The 17,816-nt window shown below is 42.6% G+C and overlaps 1 protein-coding gene across 1 annotated transcript in view; it reads right to left on the bottom strand.

The window, feature by feature from the left end:
* Nrx-IV (neurexin-4) overlaps positions 1–17,816 on the bottom strand; it is a 78,338-nt gene that overhangs the window by 39,450 nt on the left and 21,072 nt on the right. Inside the window, exons 11-14 of the mRNA XM_050178181.3 lie at positions 16,873–17,011; positions 6,818–6,924; positions 4,329–4,457; positions 1,619–1,822 (exon numbers count right to left, since the gene is read on the bottom strand). Coding sequence (XP_050034138.2) covers positions 1,619–1,822; positions 4,329–4,457; positions 6,818–6,924; positions 16,873–17,011 — 579 coding nt within the window. The remainder of the gene's footprint in view (positions 1–1,618; positions 1,823–4,328; positions 4,458–6,817; positions 6,925–16,872; positions 17,012–17,816) is intronic.

Here is a 17,816-nt window from a genome sequence, read left to right as displayed (position 1 = left end):
CTGGGTGGCAGGGAAAAGAGCCGGCAGTCACCCACAGCTACTGCAGCTCTCGCCATCAGGGCGCTTTGGCACGAGCGATGCTTGCTCGTGCCGAATACTGCCCACCGTTTTTGAAGTCCTTGCCTGGATTCGTGCCATCAAGTCTGCAGAGCTGCTGCTGTGACCAGCAGATGCCAGCGGTGTACCCCAAGGACAATGTCGGCTCGCATGTTATGGACAGCGCATGGACATTTCCTCGGCACGGCCACTTCCTCGGCGTGGCCACTGCTGCATGCACTACCAGTTGTTTGCGAAGCACACGTTGATGTTAGACCATGTAACATGTTTCGCCGGAATATGTAGTGATATAAGGTTGGGGGATGTGGGGTTGCGTGATTCTCACACAGCCCTTGATATGTTGTTTCCCCCGCACGTCTCGCGTCTCCTGTAATCCGGCTTCTCTGCGTAGCTTAGTGCCGACGACGGTCGGTTTAGTTGCAGCGCATTACAAGAGATAGCATGAGTGTGGCGCTGCTAGCGCCACCTAACGGCGGGGTTGGTTGGGCGCAACAGGGAGTAGGCTCTTCCTCTCTGGCTCGGGGTCGGCAAGCGGCGCGGACGTTCCGCATGTGCGTTGATCCATGCTTCTACGAGACTGTCTCGCATAGCATAGGAGTAGGACACCGGAATGGATGAACATGATCGTTCGAACATGCCACCATTCGCATGATTAACACGCGAATGATCGGGCGTCGGTGTCCAGCATAGGGCGAACATATTCTCTCGCTATTTGATTGCGGCGAGCCTGACTTTCTCAATTTGTTGTCTGCATGTTCTGTGTGTTGTGACTCGGCTAGCAGGCAGTAGTCTATGAAAGGTGCAATAAATGCCCTTGTGATTGTCTGCACTATTGTGTTGTCATTCTTTTGTCCCAAGAGCACGGGTGAGGCCCCCACAGCTCATCCGGTAAAGCGCCCAGTCCGCTTGCACTTATTGGATTACTGAACACACTAAAGCTCTCCATTGTGTGCGACAACTGACCAATATGTCACAGTTGACGATAATATGATGACCGGCCTGAAAATTATGAGCAATGACATCGCCGAAATCGTCAAGGATTGGAAGGAGGCAAAGGTTCACAAAGGCAGCAGTAATGGAGACCCTGCTGACAAATTAAAAATTTTGACAGGGGAAGCAATAGTGTAGCGGCATTAGATGCTCTGCAGATTTAACTTACTTTTGCTTCACTCTAGGGTGTCGCCATGGAGTATACCATAAACCTCAATTCATGATTGGGGACAGCGCAATGAACGAAGACGTAGGGCGCCTCGATGCCACAAAGTCTACTGCAGTCCCACATCCCATTGAACGAAGTTTGCAGAAGAAAATTGCCGACCTCAGTTATTGAGTATTACTTGAATTCATGTTAAATAATGGTTTTATTCTGTTGAACACAATTGGCCTGCTTTATTGGGAATGGTTCAGCATGCAGTCTTTTCAATGAATTGATCTGTCAAGCAGCAAGGAGCTGAAGAGTTGGTCGGAGCTTTAAGACCATATGAGCAGGCCTTCAACATTTCTCAGAAGCGGTGTCACTCTACTGTAGATACCTTTGGTTTTATTTATTTGTGCTACTCACCACTTGTGTCAAACAGGCGTGCATTGAAGCACTCGTAGGTGAGCCGCTGCCGGCAAAGTGCTGACCGATTCACGAGCTGGATCATCTGCTCCATGGGGGCGTCATACACAATGTCCTGGATGAAACTCCCTGGTTCTCGGTAGCCCTTAACATCTGTTGTCATTTCGTTCTTGTGGTGCACTAGGGTATCACTGCGGTTGTCCGCTGTGTCAAGAAAAAGAACAAAAATATGAAATTGACACAGCAGCCAGAAATGTAGTTTCAAAACAGCAAATAAAGACTATTTTGATACAGTGGAACCCCTCTAATATGCTTTCAATGCCACCACAAATGCATAGTACAGACATACTGCTAAATTCATGCAAACATGCTGGTAAATATTAACACAAACACTATGCATGGCTAAGCCTCCAAAGGGTTTATGGTCGCCAGCTGATAATGCGGACTCGACAGGGACCAACTAAAAGTCCAAAATCTCTCATTCTCCAGAGAATAAATAACTTATGTCAAAAGTGACCTGAAAAGGTGTGTCATATTCTTGGATCACCACTTTCAGGGGTGTCTTGTCTTTCACAAGATTTCACATGACTAGTGCTAGACGCATTGGCATCTATGAGCAAAAGGTTTTCTTGGCACTAACCAAGCACAGTGCCCTATTACAGTGCCAGAATCGCTGTAGCTCGTTGACGCATCCGGTGCTACAAAATTGATACAACTCAGCACCTTCAAAAGTGATTGTCCGAGAATACGACCCAAGTTCCTCAATGCATTCCTGTGTGTACATACGCTTCGCAGCGATCTCGTCAATACATATGTGACCATTGTTATGCTGTCGCTACAGACAGACAAAAGTACAGTCGACGCATGCACCAAATCTTAATCCCCTGGGAACACAAATGAAGCCAAACGAATTGTGATAGCCGAATGATCGTGGGTTTCTTGCGACAATCATTGTTCATTGCTTCCCTCATGTAAGCACAGCCCTTGTTGGTGCTGACATTGAGGACGGAGTTGGTGCCACTTGAAACTGCTTGAAGAAGTCGCCAAGGATCATGCTGCTGTTTAACACACAAATAAAAAATGCTGGAAGTTCAGCAAATGCAGCCTTTCAAAACTTAGCGGCTTGGCTTGTCCTGCAGTTTGAGTGCATTTGGCTACTACTGCACCGACTAGGCTCTGGTAGTTTCGGTTTCGAGAAGAAGCCGGCGGCATGGCCAAGGAAATATTAAAACTAAAATATATCAGTTTTTGTTTCTGTGGTCAGATCAGCATGTGGTCCTGCATGAGGAGTCCTAATATCGAGTGATGCGCTGTAAGGTGTCCAAAATTTCTGTCAAGACTACGCCCGCCAAGATTGCGTCGAGTCAAAAACACACATTAGTGGTGGTCGAAAGTGCAGATATAGGGTGTCTAGTGCAGCCGATTGAAAATTTTCTCTCAGACTTTTTACGTTATAGACAGTACAATTGATACCTTTTTTGTATTTATACACCAAAATAGCAATGTATTATATGGGAATGTTGCGGGAATGACAACGTATCAAAGAAGATTCTAATACATAGGTGCCTATGAGCCCTTTGCTGGGATTGGCCTCTGGCGATGTTATACCCATGAAAATGCATGAATGAGGAACGTATAAGCAGAGTTCTACTGTAATGGAAATTATCTGGACACTCAAGGCACTTTTTTTGCTGCCGCCACTGTTGCGCTGCCCTGGTGTCGATGGTGCAAGTGCGGCCCAAACAACGAAGCCAAGTGGATGTCTCGTCATACTGAGCCAGGCCTGCGTTACTGGCTTCTGCTGCTGGCATGAGCGTTGTGTGAACACACACCATTCCTGATTAGGTGTGTGCCTACACTGGTCTGGGCAGAGCCGATTGTAAACATTAAACTAAATCTATCTATTCTTTTGATAGGGCAGTGACAAATTTAGACAATTTTCCACACATTTCATTTCGTGCAACATAAAGATACGATGCCTGTAGCTCCACTGACAGCATTTCTCGTCGCTAGCGTTGTGAGACACTCCGGTATCCGCCAGGTTGTCTCATGTGCTGTGTAACACCAAGTCACCTCAGTGTTTTGTTAAAACATCGTGGGAGGAGCTCAAGTGCAACGCTAAACCTTGCTATCACTTTCAATGTCTTCAATGCTTATATATATATTTTTTTATTGGATCACTGATAAGAACAAAAAAAAAGTGCTACTCAAGGGCAATACAATGCAGGCACAGCTTTAAACACTCAAATTAAAATCAAGTCACATTATGGGGCTTAACATTCCAAAGAAATACACAGGCTATAAGGGGTGCTGTAATGGAGGCTCCACATTAATTTGGATCACTTTGGGTTCTTTAACGTGCACCTCAGCACATGAGCATTCTTTGCATTCCACCCCCTGTCAGATTGTGGCCATTGCTGCTGGGAATGCAACCTGATGCTGAGCAGCCAAACACCGTAGCCATTCAGAGCTCTAAACAATCAAAGTGACCAATGTGTCACAACGTTAGTTAGCCGATACCATTCGAACATAGTTATATTATTAGCACCATGGCACTAAAGAAAGAACTTACTTATAATAAAGCAGAGGAGCAAGAAAATAAGAATAAAAGAACTAAAGTACATTGGCATGCACAACATTTCAGTAGCATTAACTAAGTAGATTGCTTTGGGAAGAGAACAGTTTTTGAGAAAAGTAGAAGGTTACTCACGATGGAAGATGCACTCAACAGGGAATGGAGTGAGGGGTCCACTGCCATCCACATCGATGAGGATGTTTGCCATTGTTTCATCAGACTTCTTCTTCATCTGGTAGGCCTCGCATGAGAGCGGATGCAGTGCTAAGGTTGGACAGCAAGCAAGCAAGAAAACAAAGTGATGATGCTATCATCCAGGTCTTGCAACAGGACAGCTATACAATGTACAATCTGGTCCATATCTGATGAGAACAGTGCCCAGAATTCACATGATGCTTAGCGAGCTAACTTTTCATCAGTATACTTCTGCCTAACACGTCATGGTGACCACTTTTCATCAGATAAGTTCAAGAAATGTTGAAGCTGTAGCAGCTTATGCACCATCGGGTGTGCCTCTTTAGTGTGGACTGTAGTGTATTCACACCACTTTGCGCGTGAACTTTGTCAAATGCTTATACAAATTGTAGGCTAATGAAAAAAAAAAAAAGGAAATTCGCCTATATTGTTTCTAAAACACTAATATAAAGAAATCCTGTATTAAATGTTCCTAATCTGAACTAACATAAGAAGACTCAGAATGTGCGAATATCAAAATTTTTGAATACGAACACTTAGCATCAAATATCATATCGAATATTGAATAATGATATGCACATGGATTTATTAGCAAGTTGGTTTATTTGAACATGTTGGAACAATGTAATTATATTGTCATTGGTAAAAAAAAAAAAAAAAACTAAGCTAGTAAGCCGTTGCACTAAATGATTGTGTATTTAGCTCACATTAGCTTTGGAATACTGAGTAATCTCCACTAGTTGTCAGTTCTCGCCAACCTGTGCCCTATCGTACTGCACCAATTTCCCATAAACTCAAAGGCATTTGACCCTGTGCCGGCCGTCACTAATCGCATTTGCTGTCCAGCAGGATTGGGAGTGGAATCTGTAAAAGCGTGTCCCCTCGGTCTTCGCAAACCCATGCCTCTGGCTAGCAAGAGGCTGGCTTTCCTGCAGGACTTAGCAATCCAGTGGCCAAGCATGTTTTACAGGCGCGCCAGCAGCATGAAATTGTCGCAAAATTCAGCACGAAATCAAACACACTTTTTTAGATTAGATAGAAATAAATGCTAAGAACCATGTTTGCTCCCGTACAGCCAGCAATATATTTGATTTGTTTTGAATGTACATATCCAATAGAATGTTTGAAAATTTTCGAATATCTAGTTTTAGAATTTAATATGAATATTAAAAACATAATATTCGATATTTGAAATTTTCAAATATTCTCACACCCATAAAAAAGACCCATTAAACAGGCCATTTTGGTTTTTTGGTATGTTTTTGGTTGGAAAAAAAAAGCAGAGAGAATCTGCAATATATACCTCTACCGTTTATCTACTGAATAGAATATGTGTGTGTAGCTGAAGGAAATAATCTACACAAACATTATGTCACCTATAACAACACTTTACTTTATGGATCAAAATGTAGGCAAAAGAAATCTTAAAAGATACAGGGTATGAATTTCCAGTATGATTATAAAAAAATAAATAAATAAATAAAACACTGAATTACCTTACAAAATCCATGTAGGAAAGACAACCAAATTGTAATGCAGAAGCAGAACCTTACATATTCAATTACGTGAAGCAGGTAATGGTAACACACAGACATGCTTAACTCTTTCCTTACATGAAAGAAATTGGCCACTTTTGGATGTGTTAGTAAAGATTTTTATTGTTAACGTTATCATGGTTACAATGTCATGCTATATATATATTGAAAGCTAATTAACTGCACTATCTAAAGATTTGAATTTCAACTTCTTTTTAAAAACAGATGTTAAGGTGCAATATGTAATATTTGTGAAAGATAAAACTTTTTGAGAAATGGATAAAACATCTGCATTGTTGCATTGATAACATAAAAAGAAGGAACAAAGAAGGAAATCTGAAATATACACAAAGTTTTTACGTCAAGTACCTATAACAGTGAAGGTTTCGACATTCTAGGTCATAAGGAACATGAGTTACAAAAAAATGTTTTCTGCCAAGTGGAAACTGCCTAATGGTTCTGAGGGTCTCCTCTGTGGTCCGAACTAAAATCTGATGAACTCTATTCATCCTCAGTCACTGCTGCTAGATGCAGCCAAGCAATCACATGAGGATGCAATAGAATAGCGAGAATTACGTCATCCATGCGAAGGTTCGGCAACCAAAGCATCGGCCATCTTTGTGAACAAATGATACAACCAACGCTTTTTGTACTGCCGTAAAAGTTTGCCGTTGCTCGAAAAGAAAAACAGACTATTCAGGAAACAAAAGTTTACTGCCGGTAGATTTATATTTTCACACAGTGTGTATGGGACATATATTACCTATGTTGTCTGGGCATGGTAAGGAAAGATCTAACGCCACAGCTGATTCAAATGAGAAACAAAAATCCAGGTATAAGTACAAATTTGTAGAAAATTGACATCAAATTTCATTGCTAAAAAAGAATACTCACAGACATGGCATACAGCTCCGGAATAACCGGTGTCTGTGCAATTGCAGACAAACTCGATAGAGTCCTGCTTGCAGAAACCACCATGCTCACATGGGTTGGGATGGCAGCTGCAAAAACAAACAGTGCACAGATGTGAGCTTTTGTGCAGAAAGCTGTTGTTTTGAAGCAAACATCGCATACCACAGAGGTGGTGATGACCGAGAGTGTTTTGTAGCAGATATTGTAGCAGAAAAATTGACAATTTGAAGCCCATTTTGCAGCAGCCAACAATGATGATTCTGAATGATTATCAGCTGGACATTATTCCTGTGTGTCAAAAATGGTTCCAGAGTACCAGTGCACATCATTGCTAATATCCTCGAGGAAGATAATCCACGTGCACGACCACTTACGAACAAATTACAACCACTTCACAGCCACACTGAGTTAACCAGCACACTCAAAAAAGAAAATACAGCACGCCCCCAGCAGTAAAGCGAGCCACACAAAGGTACACAAAACTCACATCACAGTGACGTGGTATTCAGAATGGCCGTTTGAGCAATTTTATTTTCCTCCTAGAGATATTTAGCTAGTGAAATGGCAGAGCTACAAATTCAGTGTGTTACGAGCACACGGAGATAAATATGACACAGCAAAGCAACTAATAACGAGCAAGGAGGTAAGTTTCAGTTTGCTGAATGCACCATGACACAGCTGCCGTGTCCAATGTGTGAAGTACACATCGTCAATTGAGCCAATCCTCTTCCACCAAGGCCACATTGCAAGTACAAATTACGAATGGGGGACACGCCAAAAATGCATAATTGGTAGAGCACGCACTATTAGGCTCAACAGAACTTCATCCTCGACTATTCACAACCTATGAATATAGCTGAAATGTCAGGTTCTTGGGAGAATACGTGTACCCAAGGGCAACCTTGGTGCGAATAACAGAGCCGTTTGCACAGGAAATGCAATCTTTGCACATAACGCTCTCATAAGATTGAATAAGCTCTATTTACAGCACATGCTGGAGCACCGAGAAGAAAACGTCGTTATAGCTGGCAGCAACTAATAAGCAGGGCGCGATCAAAGCTGCAGAGTTGCTCTACACATTTCACTACTCCGCCCATTAATGACGCGATAAGTGATAGTAGCACAATGATGGTATAAACACAAGTTCACCGGGAAAAAATTGCGTCGGCCCAGACGACGAGGCAGTTGCCGAGGATGCGGCAGTGGGTGAACCGCAGGGTCCCCTCTGTACTCCTTGGATTACGTAATGCCTCTGGCTGCTGGTATCTCTACTGAATCAAATGCCTTTTCGTAATCTATGAAAGCCATATAGAGAGGCTGATTGTACTCTGCGGATTTCTCGATTACCTGATTGATGACATGGATGTGATCCATTGTAAGGTATCCCTTCCCGAAACCTGCCTGATCCCTTGGTTGACTAAAGTCCAGTGATGCCCTTATTCTATTGGAGATAATCTTGGTGAATATTTTCAGTTTCAGTTTATTATTCTTTAAATACAATGAATTGGTAAGATACAATAAACAGACGAGGGTCCCAAAGTCAAAGACTGCAACGGGACCCTCAGTTAATAATAACAATGTAGAGATGTATTAAACAAGAGCAAGCTAACTAAAAGAAACAAACACAGTCGCGAAAATACAACATAGAAAAGTAATATCAACGAAAACAAATTGTATGTATACAAGCCTATAGTGCATAAAAAGAAATCTGTCAATACATACAAATGGCAAATGTAGTGTAATGAATGACGTAACCTTAGTTACACATATAAAACAGCTTAAGGGCATGACTAAATGTATGAAAGGATGAAGATTTAGAGCTGACAGGTAAACCATTCCACAGTTTCATAGCAGCGAATGATGATGTCATTTTTCCATAGTTGGAATGAACCATAGGTAGTAGAAAATTTAAGTCACATGTGAACTTGGCATTATTGTTATTGATGAGGTGCCTGGAATCATTGAATTGGTATGAGAGCTGTTTAGTAAGTAATTTATAACACATAATTATTAGATGATAGCTGAACAAGTTCGTTACAACAAGGATGTTATTTTCACGTAGTAGTAGAGTAGCACTCGTGAAAAACCCACTGTTAGTGATAATGCGTACAGCTTGGTTTTGTAAGTGCTGAATAGACGAGATATGACAGCGATACGTGTTTCCCCAGGAAACAATGCCATAATTAATGTGACTGTGAATGAAGGCAAAGTATAATGCTAATCATGCATCTCTAGGGAAATATGATCTTGATTTGATTAATGTTCTAATACCAAAGGTAAACTTTTGCTTAATGAAGGCAATGTGTTGAGAAAACTTAAGGTTAGAATCTAATTTGAGGCCCAAAAATGATACACAGTCAGAGACGGGAATGTGATGACCATCTAGAGTTATCTCAGGCAAGCCAGGTAGTATTCTTTGGCTAGAACAGAAAATCATGAACTGAGTTTTTGAAGGATTGATAATTAAATGATTGGACGAACACCAAGCAACAACATGGTCAAGCTGATTGTTTAGTTTAAGGATTAAGGTTGTTAAAGAATTGTCACGCAATGAGATAGTAGTATCGTCTGTGTATAGTACACAATGTGCCGATTTAAGACCACATGGGTAAATCATTAATATAAATAGAGAATAGTAAGGAACCTAGTACAGAGCCTGGTGGTGCACCTTGGTTAATAACTTTAGTACCAGAATAACCCCTTCAAAAAAAAAAAAAAAAAAAGACAAAAAATACAAAGAACCCACTGTTTTTTCTCTATCATGTAGGTAACTTTTTAGGAGTTTTAGTACTGGACTGGTAATTCCCAGGGCTCCTAGCTAAGTAAAAAGTATGTTTTGATTAATTGTATCAAAAGCTTTAATGAAGTCCAAGAATACCGAACCAACGAAGTTACCCATATCAATCGAGTGACGAATGTAGTCGGTTAGGGATATTAAAGCTAAGTTAGTCGAACTGCCAGCGCGAAAACCAAATTTGAGAAGATTGCAACAAATTAAATTTTTAAAGTAATTATTTAGGCACTTACAAAATAACTTCTCAACAACTTTACTAACTGACAATAGAATAGAAATAGGATGATAGTTAAACTCCCTCCGTTTTTATCACCTTTCTTATGTACAGGAATAATCTTAGCTCTTTTAAGCGAAGACGGAAAAATACCACATTTAAAAATATTATTAATTATTATACAAAGTGTATCAGAAATAAGCGGTGCAACAAGTTTTAGATGAAATACAAAAATATCTAAACCAGGGCTAGTATTCTTTAGAGCTAATACCATGAAACATACCTCATCTGCAGTTATGGGAAAGAGAAAAAAAGAAGGATTGCAGTGATAAATGGGATAAGTAGTAGTCATATGACGACTGCTGTATATATTATAGAAGTAGTCACTGAAACTATTTGCTATGCTAGAAGAATCAGTATGAGTTTTATTGTTGTAGTTTATTTTATCAGCAGTATTACTGGACTTAGGTAACTTCACAAACGCATTAAAACGTTTCCATTGTTTTTTGGGATTGTTCTTGTGTTTTGCGAATTCATTTTCATAATACTGTCGTTTAGACTTCTTTAGCAAGTTATTCAGAATGTTACATTAATTTTTATAGCGTGCCGCTAAGCGTACATTAAAAGGTTTCTTTTTAGTCTTTTTGTATAGCTTTTCTTTTTTTCTCATATTAGTCAGTAAACTTCTCATTACCCAAGGGTTACCGGGAAACTTAAAATGTTTCTTGCATCTGACGGTAGTGGTGTTAGCGCAAACGGCTTGTAGAAAGATGGAAACAAAATTTTCAAGAGCTTGATCAGGATCGTGCAGGGAGTTAATTACAGATCAATCAGTATTTGTTATAGTGTTAACAAAAGTACCTTGGTCAAAATTGGAGGAAAAGTAGCAAAGCTTGGACTGAGGTATTTCGGCCTGAAAGGAGACGAATATTGGGAAATGGTCTGTGATCTGAGTATCTATGACACCAGAATTTGGAGTTGGCGCGATGTTAGTTATAGCATGGTCAAGAAGCGTGTTGATACCATGAGTAGAACACTTAGTAGGAGAGATAATTAATTATTCCAGTCCGAAACCAGCAAGGCAGTCTGTATGAGCTGTTACACTTCTGTTGTCGACGTAGAGTAGTTGATGTTAATATAACCGACAATTAGGACTTGCTTATCTTCAAGAGAAGTTTTTTTCAAAACTATGGAGAATTCACCCAGAAAATCAGGAATAGATGAAGAAAGGGAGCGGTATACACAACCAAGAATAAAACTGTTACAATTATGAGAACTCAGCTGTAAGTCAGTTTCAATCCATACCACAGTGATTTACATTAAGAAAAAGATCAAGCCTACGCTTATATTTAATATGAGGTGAAACAAATATAGCGGAACTACCATATCGATCCGAAATATGATGGCAGTATTCTGCTTGGTATGGACGAAAACCGTATAAATTGCTATCGGCATTATCAAACCACGTTTCCGAAATGCAAATAAATGAACATGAATGATTAAGTGAGTCAGTAAATGCAGCGCATGACAGCGCATGACAACAAGAATGAGACACCAATTAAGTTTCCCCAGAATACAGTCGTCAGAATTCAGTCGTCAGTCAGCGCTGGCGTGTGTTCCCCGTCATCTTTTCGCACTATTTTCCTGCAGCGTATGTACCGACTAGCCCAAGCCGCCATGATGTTACCCTTTAGCACATTTAGCTTTATGAATGGCAGAAGATGCAATGGCACTCTTTGCATAAGGCAATAGTGACCGCCACCTGGCATTCACCCCAACTCCTATTTCCTGTGGTCTCCAAGATTGCGTGGCGTGGTTCATTGTCCAGCAGCTTTGGAGCAATTTCCTATTTGTAGCATTATTGTAGCAGCTTTAGTGGAATGTAGCAGATTAGAGCAATTGTAGCAGCATTCCCTCCACTGGCACTGGCAGTCCACAGGAAACCGTATAATTAAGGAACATGGTCGGATCAGTTGCATATCTGAGACAAGGGGGAACAGTGCAGCAAACAGAACGGAAGGGTGGGCACAGGTTTGGAACATGGCTAACTGATCTTTTCTAGAACATCGAAAAATGTACAGACAAGAAAAGGAGAAGGAAAAGAAAGTGACACATTGGGAACTTCAAAATTAAAGTTTTTATTTAGAAATTTAGCATTTGATCAAAGCCAGAAAAACAACCATTGGCACAAATTCAACAACTGACGTGCTTATCGACAAAAAAATTACGCTGATTCAGTGTCACTCTCTTAACCTTTTTATGAGGTTTTAGCTCAAAGATTAGTTTCTGGGCTGTATCCTGGCTACGGCGGCCACATTACAATGGAGGCAAAATGTGAAAACACCCATGTACTTAGATTTAGGTGCACATTAAAGAACCCTAGGTGGTCCAAATTTACGGAGTCCTCCACAACGCCGTGCCTCAATCAGATCGTGGTTTTGGCACGTAAAACCTCATAAACCTTTTTTTTTATAGTTTCTGGGCTCACATAATGCAATCAAAAAGAGACTGTAATTGAAAAAATATAGAGGAGAGTAAGGGAGGCAAGGAAGTATTGATGTACTATAGCATAGTTTTTGTGTGGGAATCATGGGGGAATGTAGCTCAGGAACCACTTCCAGTTACCAACCCATTTATAAACATGCCTCCATTTAATAGCTTGCCTCCTGGCTGCCATGAAGCAAGGAGGCAAGCTTCCCTGCCAATGCAGACACTCACTCCATCTGCCTCGACCAGCATTCGCAAGCGGCAGCATTTCGTCCTTGTCTTCTCGCATACTGGAGTCAAGACATTTATGTACCTAATATAATAAGCCTTGCGTCTTAATTTTTTTCTTCTGTTCCTCTTTTCGCTGTGTGGACCACCTTCAGTGGCAGCATTGTGTGTCCTACATTGGGTGACTTACCAGTTGCGTGCCATAACTGGTGTTGTTGCAAACAGCGCATCTTATGTAGAGGCACTGCTGTTTGTGACCTCGACCCTCTGTCTGGAATTGGGGCTCCCTCAAGAGGAAAGGCACGCGGGCATCTCTTTTAAAATTTCTGCTGTTTTCGTGCCATGCAGCTGTTCGATACTTCACATGCTATCGCCACCGCATAATTTATGTGGCGTGCTTGTCTGTCTGCACTGTTCAAAACTGGTTAGGAGTCCTGTAATGACGTCACCAATCTAAGCAGCAGGCTCCTCTCACATGTGTAAACTTTATCACAGCTTGAATACTAATGCAGCCCCATGCATAAGCCTGTGCGGCCATGCCCCTTTCATAAGTGATGTGTGTTCTTCAGAAACACACAAAGCCTGCTTACTCCTCTTAAAGGGGCCCTAAACCACACCTCGGGCTTGGTGAAATAATACAGTTCGCAGGTAGCATACGCTGCTATGGACATCTCAGCAAAGTTTTGATGTCGTACGTGGTGCATGGAGCCTGTAAGTGGATCGTGAAGTCACCTTTCTCTCAGACAGAAGGCCCTGTCCTCACTCTCTTCTAGACGCATTATTTCGCCATCGGACGCACTATTTCATCATTCCTTTAGACGGCTGCTATTGGCCGATAGCTGACATCAAGCTGTGGATGGCTACATGGTGTAGATACTGTGGTCACCCCGAGGTACTGCCACGAATCCACTGGCTAAGGGCACTGCAGCTCGCTAAGGATAACCGCACTTGGCTTAAGTTTAGTGCGTCGTATGCACTAAAGGCAGAAGTAGTGGCATCTACATTAGCATCCAAAATGAAATTTGAACTGCTTGCCACGGTGACATTTAGAAGGCGGAGCGTTGTGGGCATGCTCCACTGTGCCGTAGCCTTCGCAGTGCAAGTCATTGAAGAGGGAACAGGAGCACAGCAGAGGTCGTATTTGATTGCAAATAACTCCGCTTCTGCTGAACGCATTGAAGTACTTCTTGTGGCAAAGTATTTCTGAAATAGCCTATTTTCACTTCAAATTCCTTTCTCCACGCCTATAGAAAGTGGTTCAGGGACCCTTTAAGCTAATGACATATTCAACTGGTTGTTTCAGAGTGCTGTCAGAGCACTCCAACAGTGGTGTAAAGCAATAACGAAGCTGTATCACACAGACAGCTTTAGTAGAATTATTCTGACCTTGTTAACAGTGTAAGAGCATGCTTACTGCCACGATAAAGCTTAGTTGTCTTGTCAAGCGACCTCTGAAGCTTCAAAGGATTGCTTCGCAACAACCAATCGAATGCGTCATAAGTAACACTAGGTGCTTGTTCATGTCCCTCGGTTATCAACAAACTGCCGTTATGGGGATGAATCCTGAGCTTTTACGGAAGACTTTCACCATCTTTCTACAGTGAAACTGTATACAGTAAAAGCTTGTTAATTCGAATCCCGCGGGAATGCTACAAAAATTCGAACTATACAACATTCGAACTAATGAAAGCCAGAGAAAGAAATTGCTCAGTTAAGGCGCGTATATGCAGTCCGACATGGCGTGAGCACACGCACGCACACGCTACATCAGGTTGGCGTGAACGTCTATACTTCGAAGCACTAACGCAGCCAACGTGACCGGACGTTGAGATGGCTCTTGCTCCATCCGCATATTCGTTGCGTCAACTGACATGAAGAAAACAAAAAAATAGTCACAGTTTCGCCCTAAAAGCGAAGCATCGATTGCGATAGCAAATTAGTAAATAGCTATACGAAGTAAGGATAGTAGTTCTATCAGCCGTATAAACTTGTAAACATTCACTTACTAACTAAATTAACAAGAACGGTTTCACGCGCACACAGGTAAACATGAACACATCTCACTCGATGACCATGGAAACTCGCTGAAACTTACTGGATGAGGAATCGCGGCAGTAGCAGTGAGCAAATTGACCTTCTTACAGCTCTCGCTTCAACGCGAACAAAATGTAGAAAGCACATCGCATATGAAGCTACCGTCACTATGCACACTCTGTAAACATTACAGATCGCTTTGAAAATGAGGCCCATGCCCTTTGGCCACGTCGCAGATCGCTTTCAAGATACGATGCCCGCATGGCCGCACCATAACCAGCAGCTGCCGGAGAAGAACATCCCCCAACCTCCCTCGCTCCCTCTGCCTCACCCCCATGCCATGCGCACATACGTTCTGCCTTTCTCACACGCTTTCGCTCGCACAGACGGCATATGGCACATGGCGACAATTTTATCAGCCTTGAGCTTTGTACGGAACCTCACGGAAGAGAAGCGACCCGCAACAGAGGCATTGGCCATGCTTGGCCAGGCACAAATGCGTCTCTCTCCAGTCAGGCCTAAACAAAGGGCTGCAGATGGAAAAAGCAAAGCAGTGCGGCCAGCGTGGCGATACCAGTGTCATAAACTTGCTCCCGCGCACTAGCACTCTCCCCATCCACGATGGCGCGGTGTTCGAATTATCAGTGATGGTGCGGATTTAGCAGGATGTTACATATTGCTTTCAATACATTGCTGGGCGGACTGCGGTGGCTACTTCGAATTATTTGAAATTTAGAATTAACATGTTGTGAATTAACCAGCCTTTACTGTACCTCTACCACCCAGTGCATTTGTTTTGTCTGTGGGAACACATATGGGCCAATCCCGGAGGTAGTACAATACCGGGCCGACCTGCGGTGGAGGTGAAGCAGGCTTCAAGCACTCCAACCCTGATAATAATAAATAATAATAAATGAAATAAATCAAGATGCATTTTTTTAAATTGATAGATATACTGGAATAATTTGTGAACAGCACATGGACTCACGAGCAGAAGGCATTGCCATACACACAAAGGACAAAATGTATGTACAACTATATACACTTTACTTGAAGAGGACAATGTCGCCGACTGTGGGAAGATGGAATTGTGATATCCACTGTGTATATACCTCCAGACACACCCAAGTGTGATATCAAGAACTTGTGGGGAGCACACGTGCCCATCTTCCCCCACGTCGTCGCGTCGAGAGCCGGCATAGACACGGGAGAGGCGCACTACGCCCTCTGCCAATTCTCCCTCGCCCTCGCGACGTGCACGCACCCTTCCTCCCTGACTCGCAGGAAGGTAGCTGACGGGTGAGGAGGACATTCCCCTCGCCCACGTAAAAAGGTACAAAACAGCGCGACCGGGGGAGACCCTCTCTCTCTGATGCCGGACACCTAACCTGCCGGACTGGAGTACCTGCCGCAACCCGTGAGTGACCTCATTGCCTGACTATCCCGGGCAATGAGGCCAGCCTATTTAGTACTATTACAGAGAGGACGTCCCTCTGCTAGTGTTCTTTATTGCTGGTAGCAATAAACGTTATTACAGTTGACGCCGCTGGTTGCCTTATTCGTTCGAACCCGACGTAGCCGCGATTCTCGCGCTACGGATTGGGAGTTCCGCAAAGCGACTGCGTGGGGCTAGATCCGGAGCTCGCCTTCAGCCCTAGCCGCACGTAGAGTGAAACCCCCACAAACTTCATGCCCATGCACTTTGCATGGGTAAGCTGTGATGACACTACCTCTGTAATCATCATTGGAGACTTCAATGTGGACATTTCAAAACCAGACAAGAAACAGTTCACTCAGTTTATGCTAAAAGAGTTTGCTTTGAAGTGCCAAACCAATCCAAGCCACTGAACTACTTGACTATGGTCGTGTATAGATTTAACTTTGGCCCAAGATCCTTCCCAAGGTTGTAACTGAACCAGTCAGCGTATATCACAGTAATCACAAAGCCATCATCGGTACCATTACCAAAATGATGAAAATAAATACCTGTATCCTTGTCTAACCCTGTGTGATGTGTTACAGCTTCGCTGGTCATCCACCTTCACATAGTGGAATGGCTCCTCAATTATCTTCAGTTCTCTCTTCCACTCTAGTGTGGCAATAGTACACACTGAAGTTCTCATACTACAGCTGATGTCAAGTAAACAAGATTTTATGAATTAAACTACACATTCTGGTTTCCCCAAATTCTGCACAACCAAGAGTACACTAGAATTCCCTCAAACTACCTTCTACCTCCCATTGCAGAACGCATTCTATGTAAAGGAGAGAGAGGCATACCGGTCCACCATCTGGCAGGCATCGCGCAGTAGCTGCCCGTCCACCTGGTTGGGTGGAACGGTGAGCACGTTGATGTAGCGCCCCTCAATGTACACGTAGCGCATGCAGCCGATGAAGCCCTGCATCCCGTACACACCGCCTGCACACATAGGCAGAATAGTCCCCTCAGTGCCTAAGTACTGATCTCTTGTCGAAGCCATTAAGTACTCCTGCGCTAGACTTCGAGGCTGACAATCAAGAAGCAGAATAGACAGAAAAGCGCTACACGGGTCTACTTTGTTTCTTCCTATTTGCACTTTTCTGGCGTGAAAGTAACCATAGCCAAAGGTTGTTATAACGAAGTGAGCGGTACTTGGAATATCCTTGGTTGGACAGGTCACTTTATTGTAATGACTGCGTCCCTTAGGGTATTGAATAGGGCAAAATAGGCGTGCTAAAACAAATCAGTCTTTGTTCTGACTATACTGAGCTGGCAACTTTAATAATAATAAAACAAAGAATTCACGATGGGCACCGCTTACAGAAGCTAGTATACTTGTCTTTCGGTTTATGCTAGCTTTAAGGCAAAAGTGCGGAGATGTCTTTAGCCTGTTGCTCGGGCACTGACTGGACTTGCATGCTACCAATGCAAAGCTACAACAAGGAGTCACTAAAGGTGTATTGGCATAACTCCATCCTAGACTACCAAAATGTAACCTGAAACATGTAAGTTCTTTTGTTAAACAGGCAAATTTATTGTAAATTTCTTTGTAATAGTGGCACTCCCGATATACAGTAGTGAACAAAAAGATAAGATACTTTGCATTTTGGGTCCACTGAGCTAAACTGCTCAGAAAGTTGGTGCTGCATTATGCTAGGCAGCTAGCCTAGGGCTTTTTGAACACTCGCTGGCATGTAATGTTATTTAGACTACCTGGCCCATTCACCATGCACACAACTTGCGT

This window comes from Dermacentor andersoni, chromosome 5 (genome assembly GCF_023375885.2).
Source record: "Dermacentor andersoni chromosome 5, qqDerAnde1_hic_scaffold, whole genome shotgun sequence".
Lineage (NCBI taxonomy): Eukaryota > Metazoa > Arthropoda > Arachnida > Ixodida > Ixodidae > Dermacentor > Dermacentor andersoni.
Note: the sequence above shows the minus strand (reverse complement) of the source record. Positions and strands in the feature narration are given on the sequence as shown.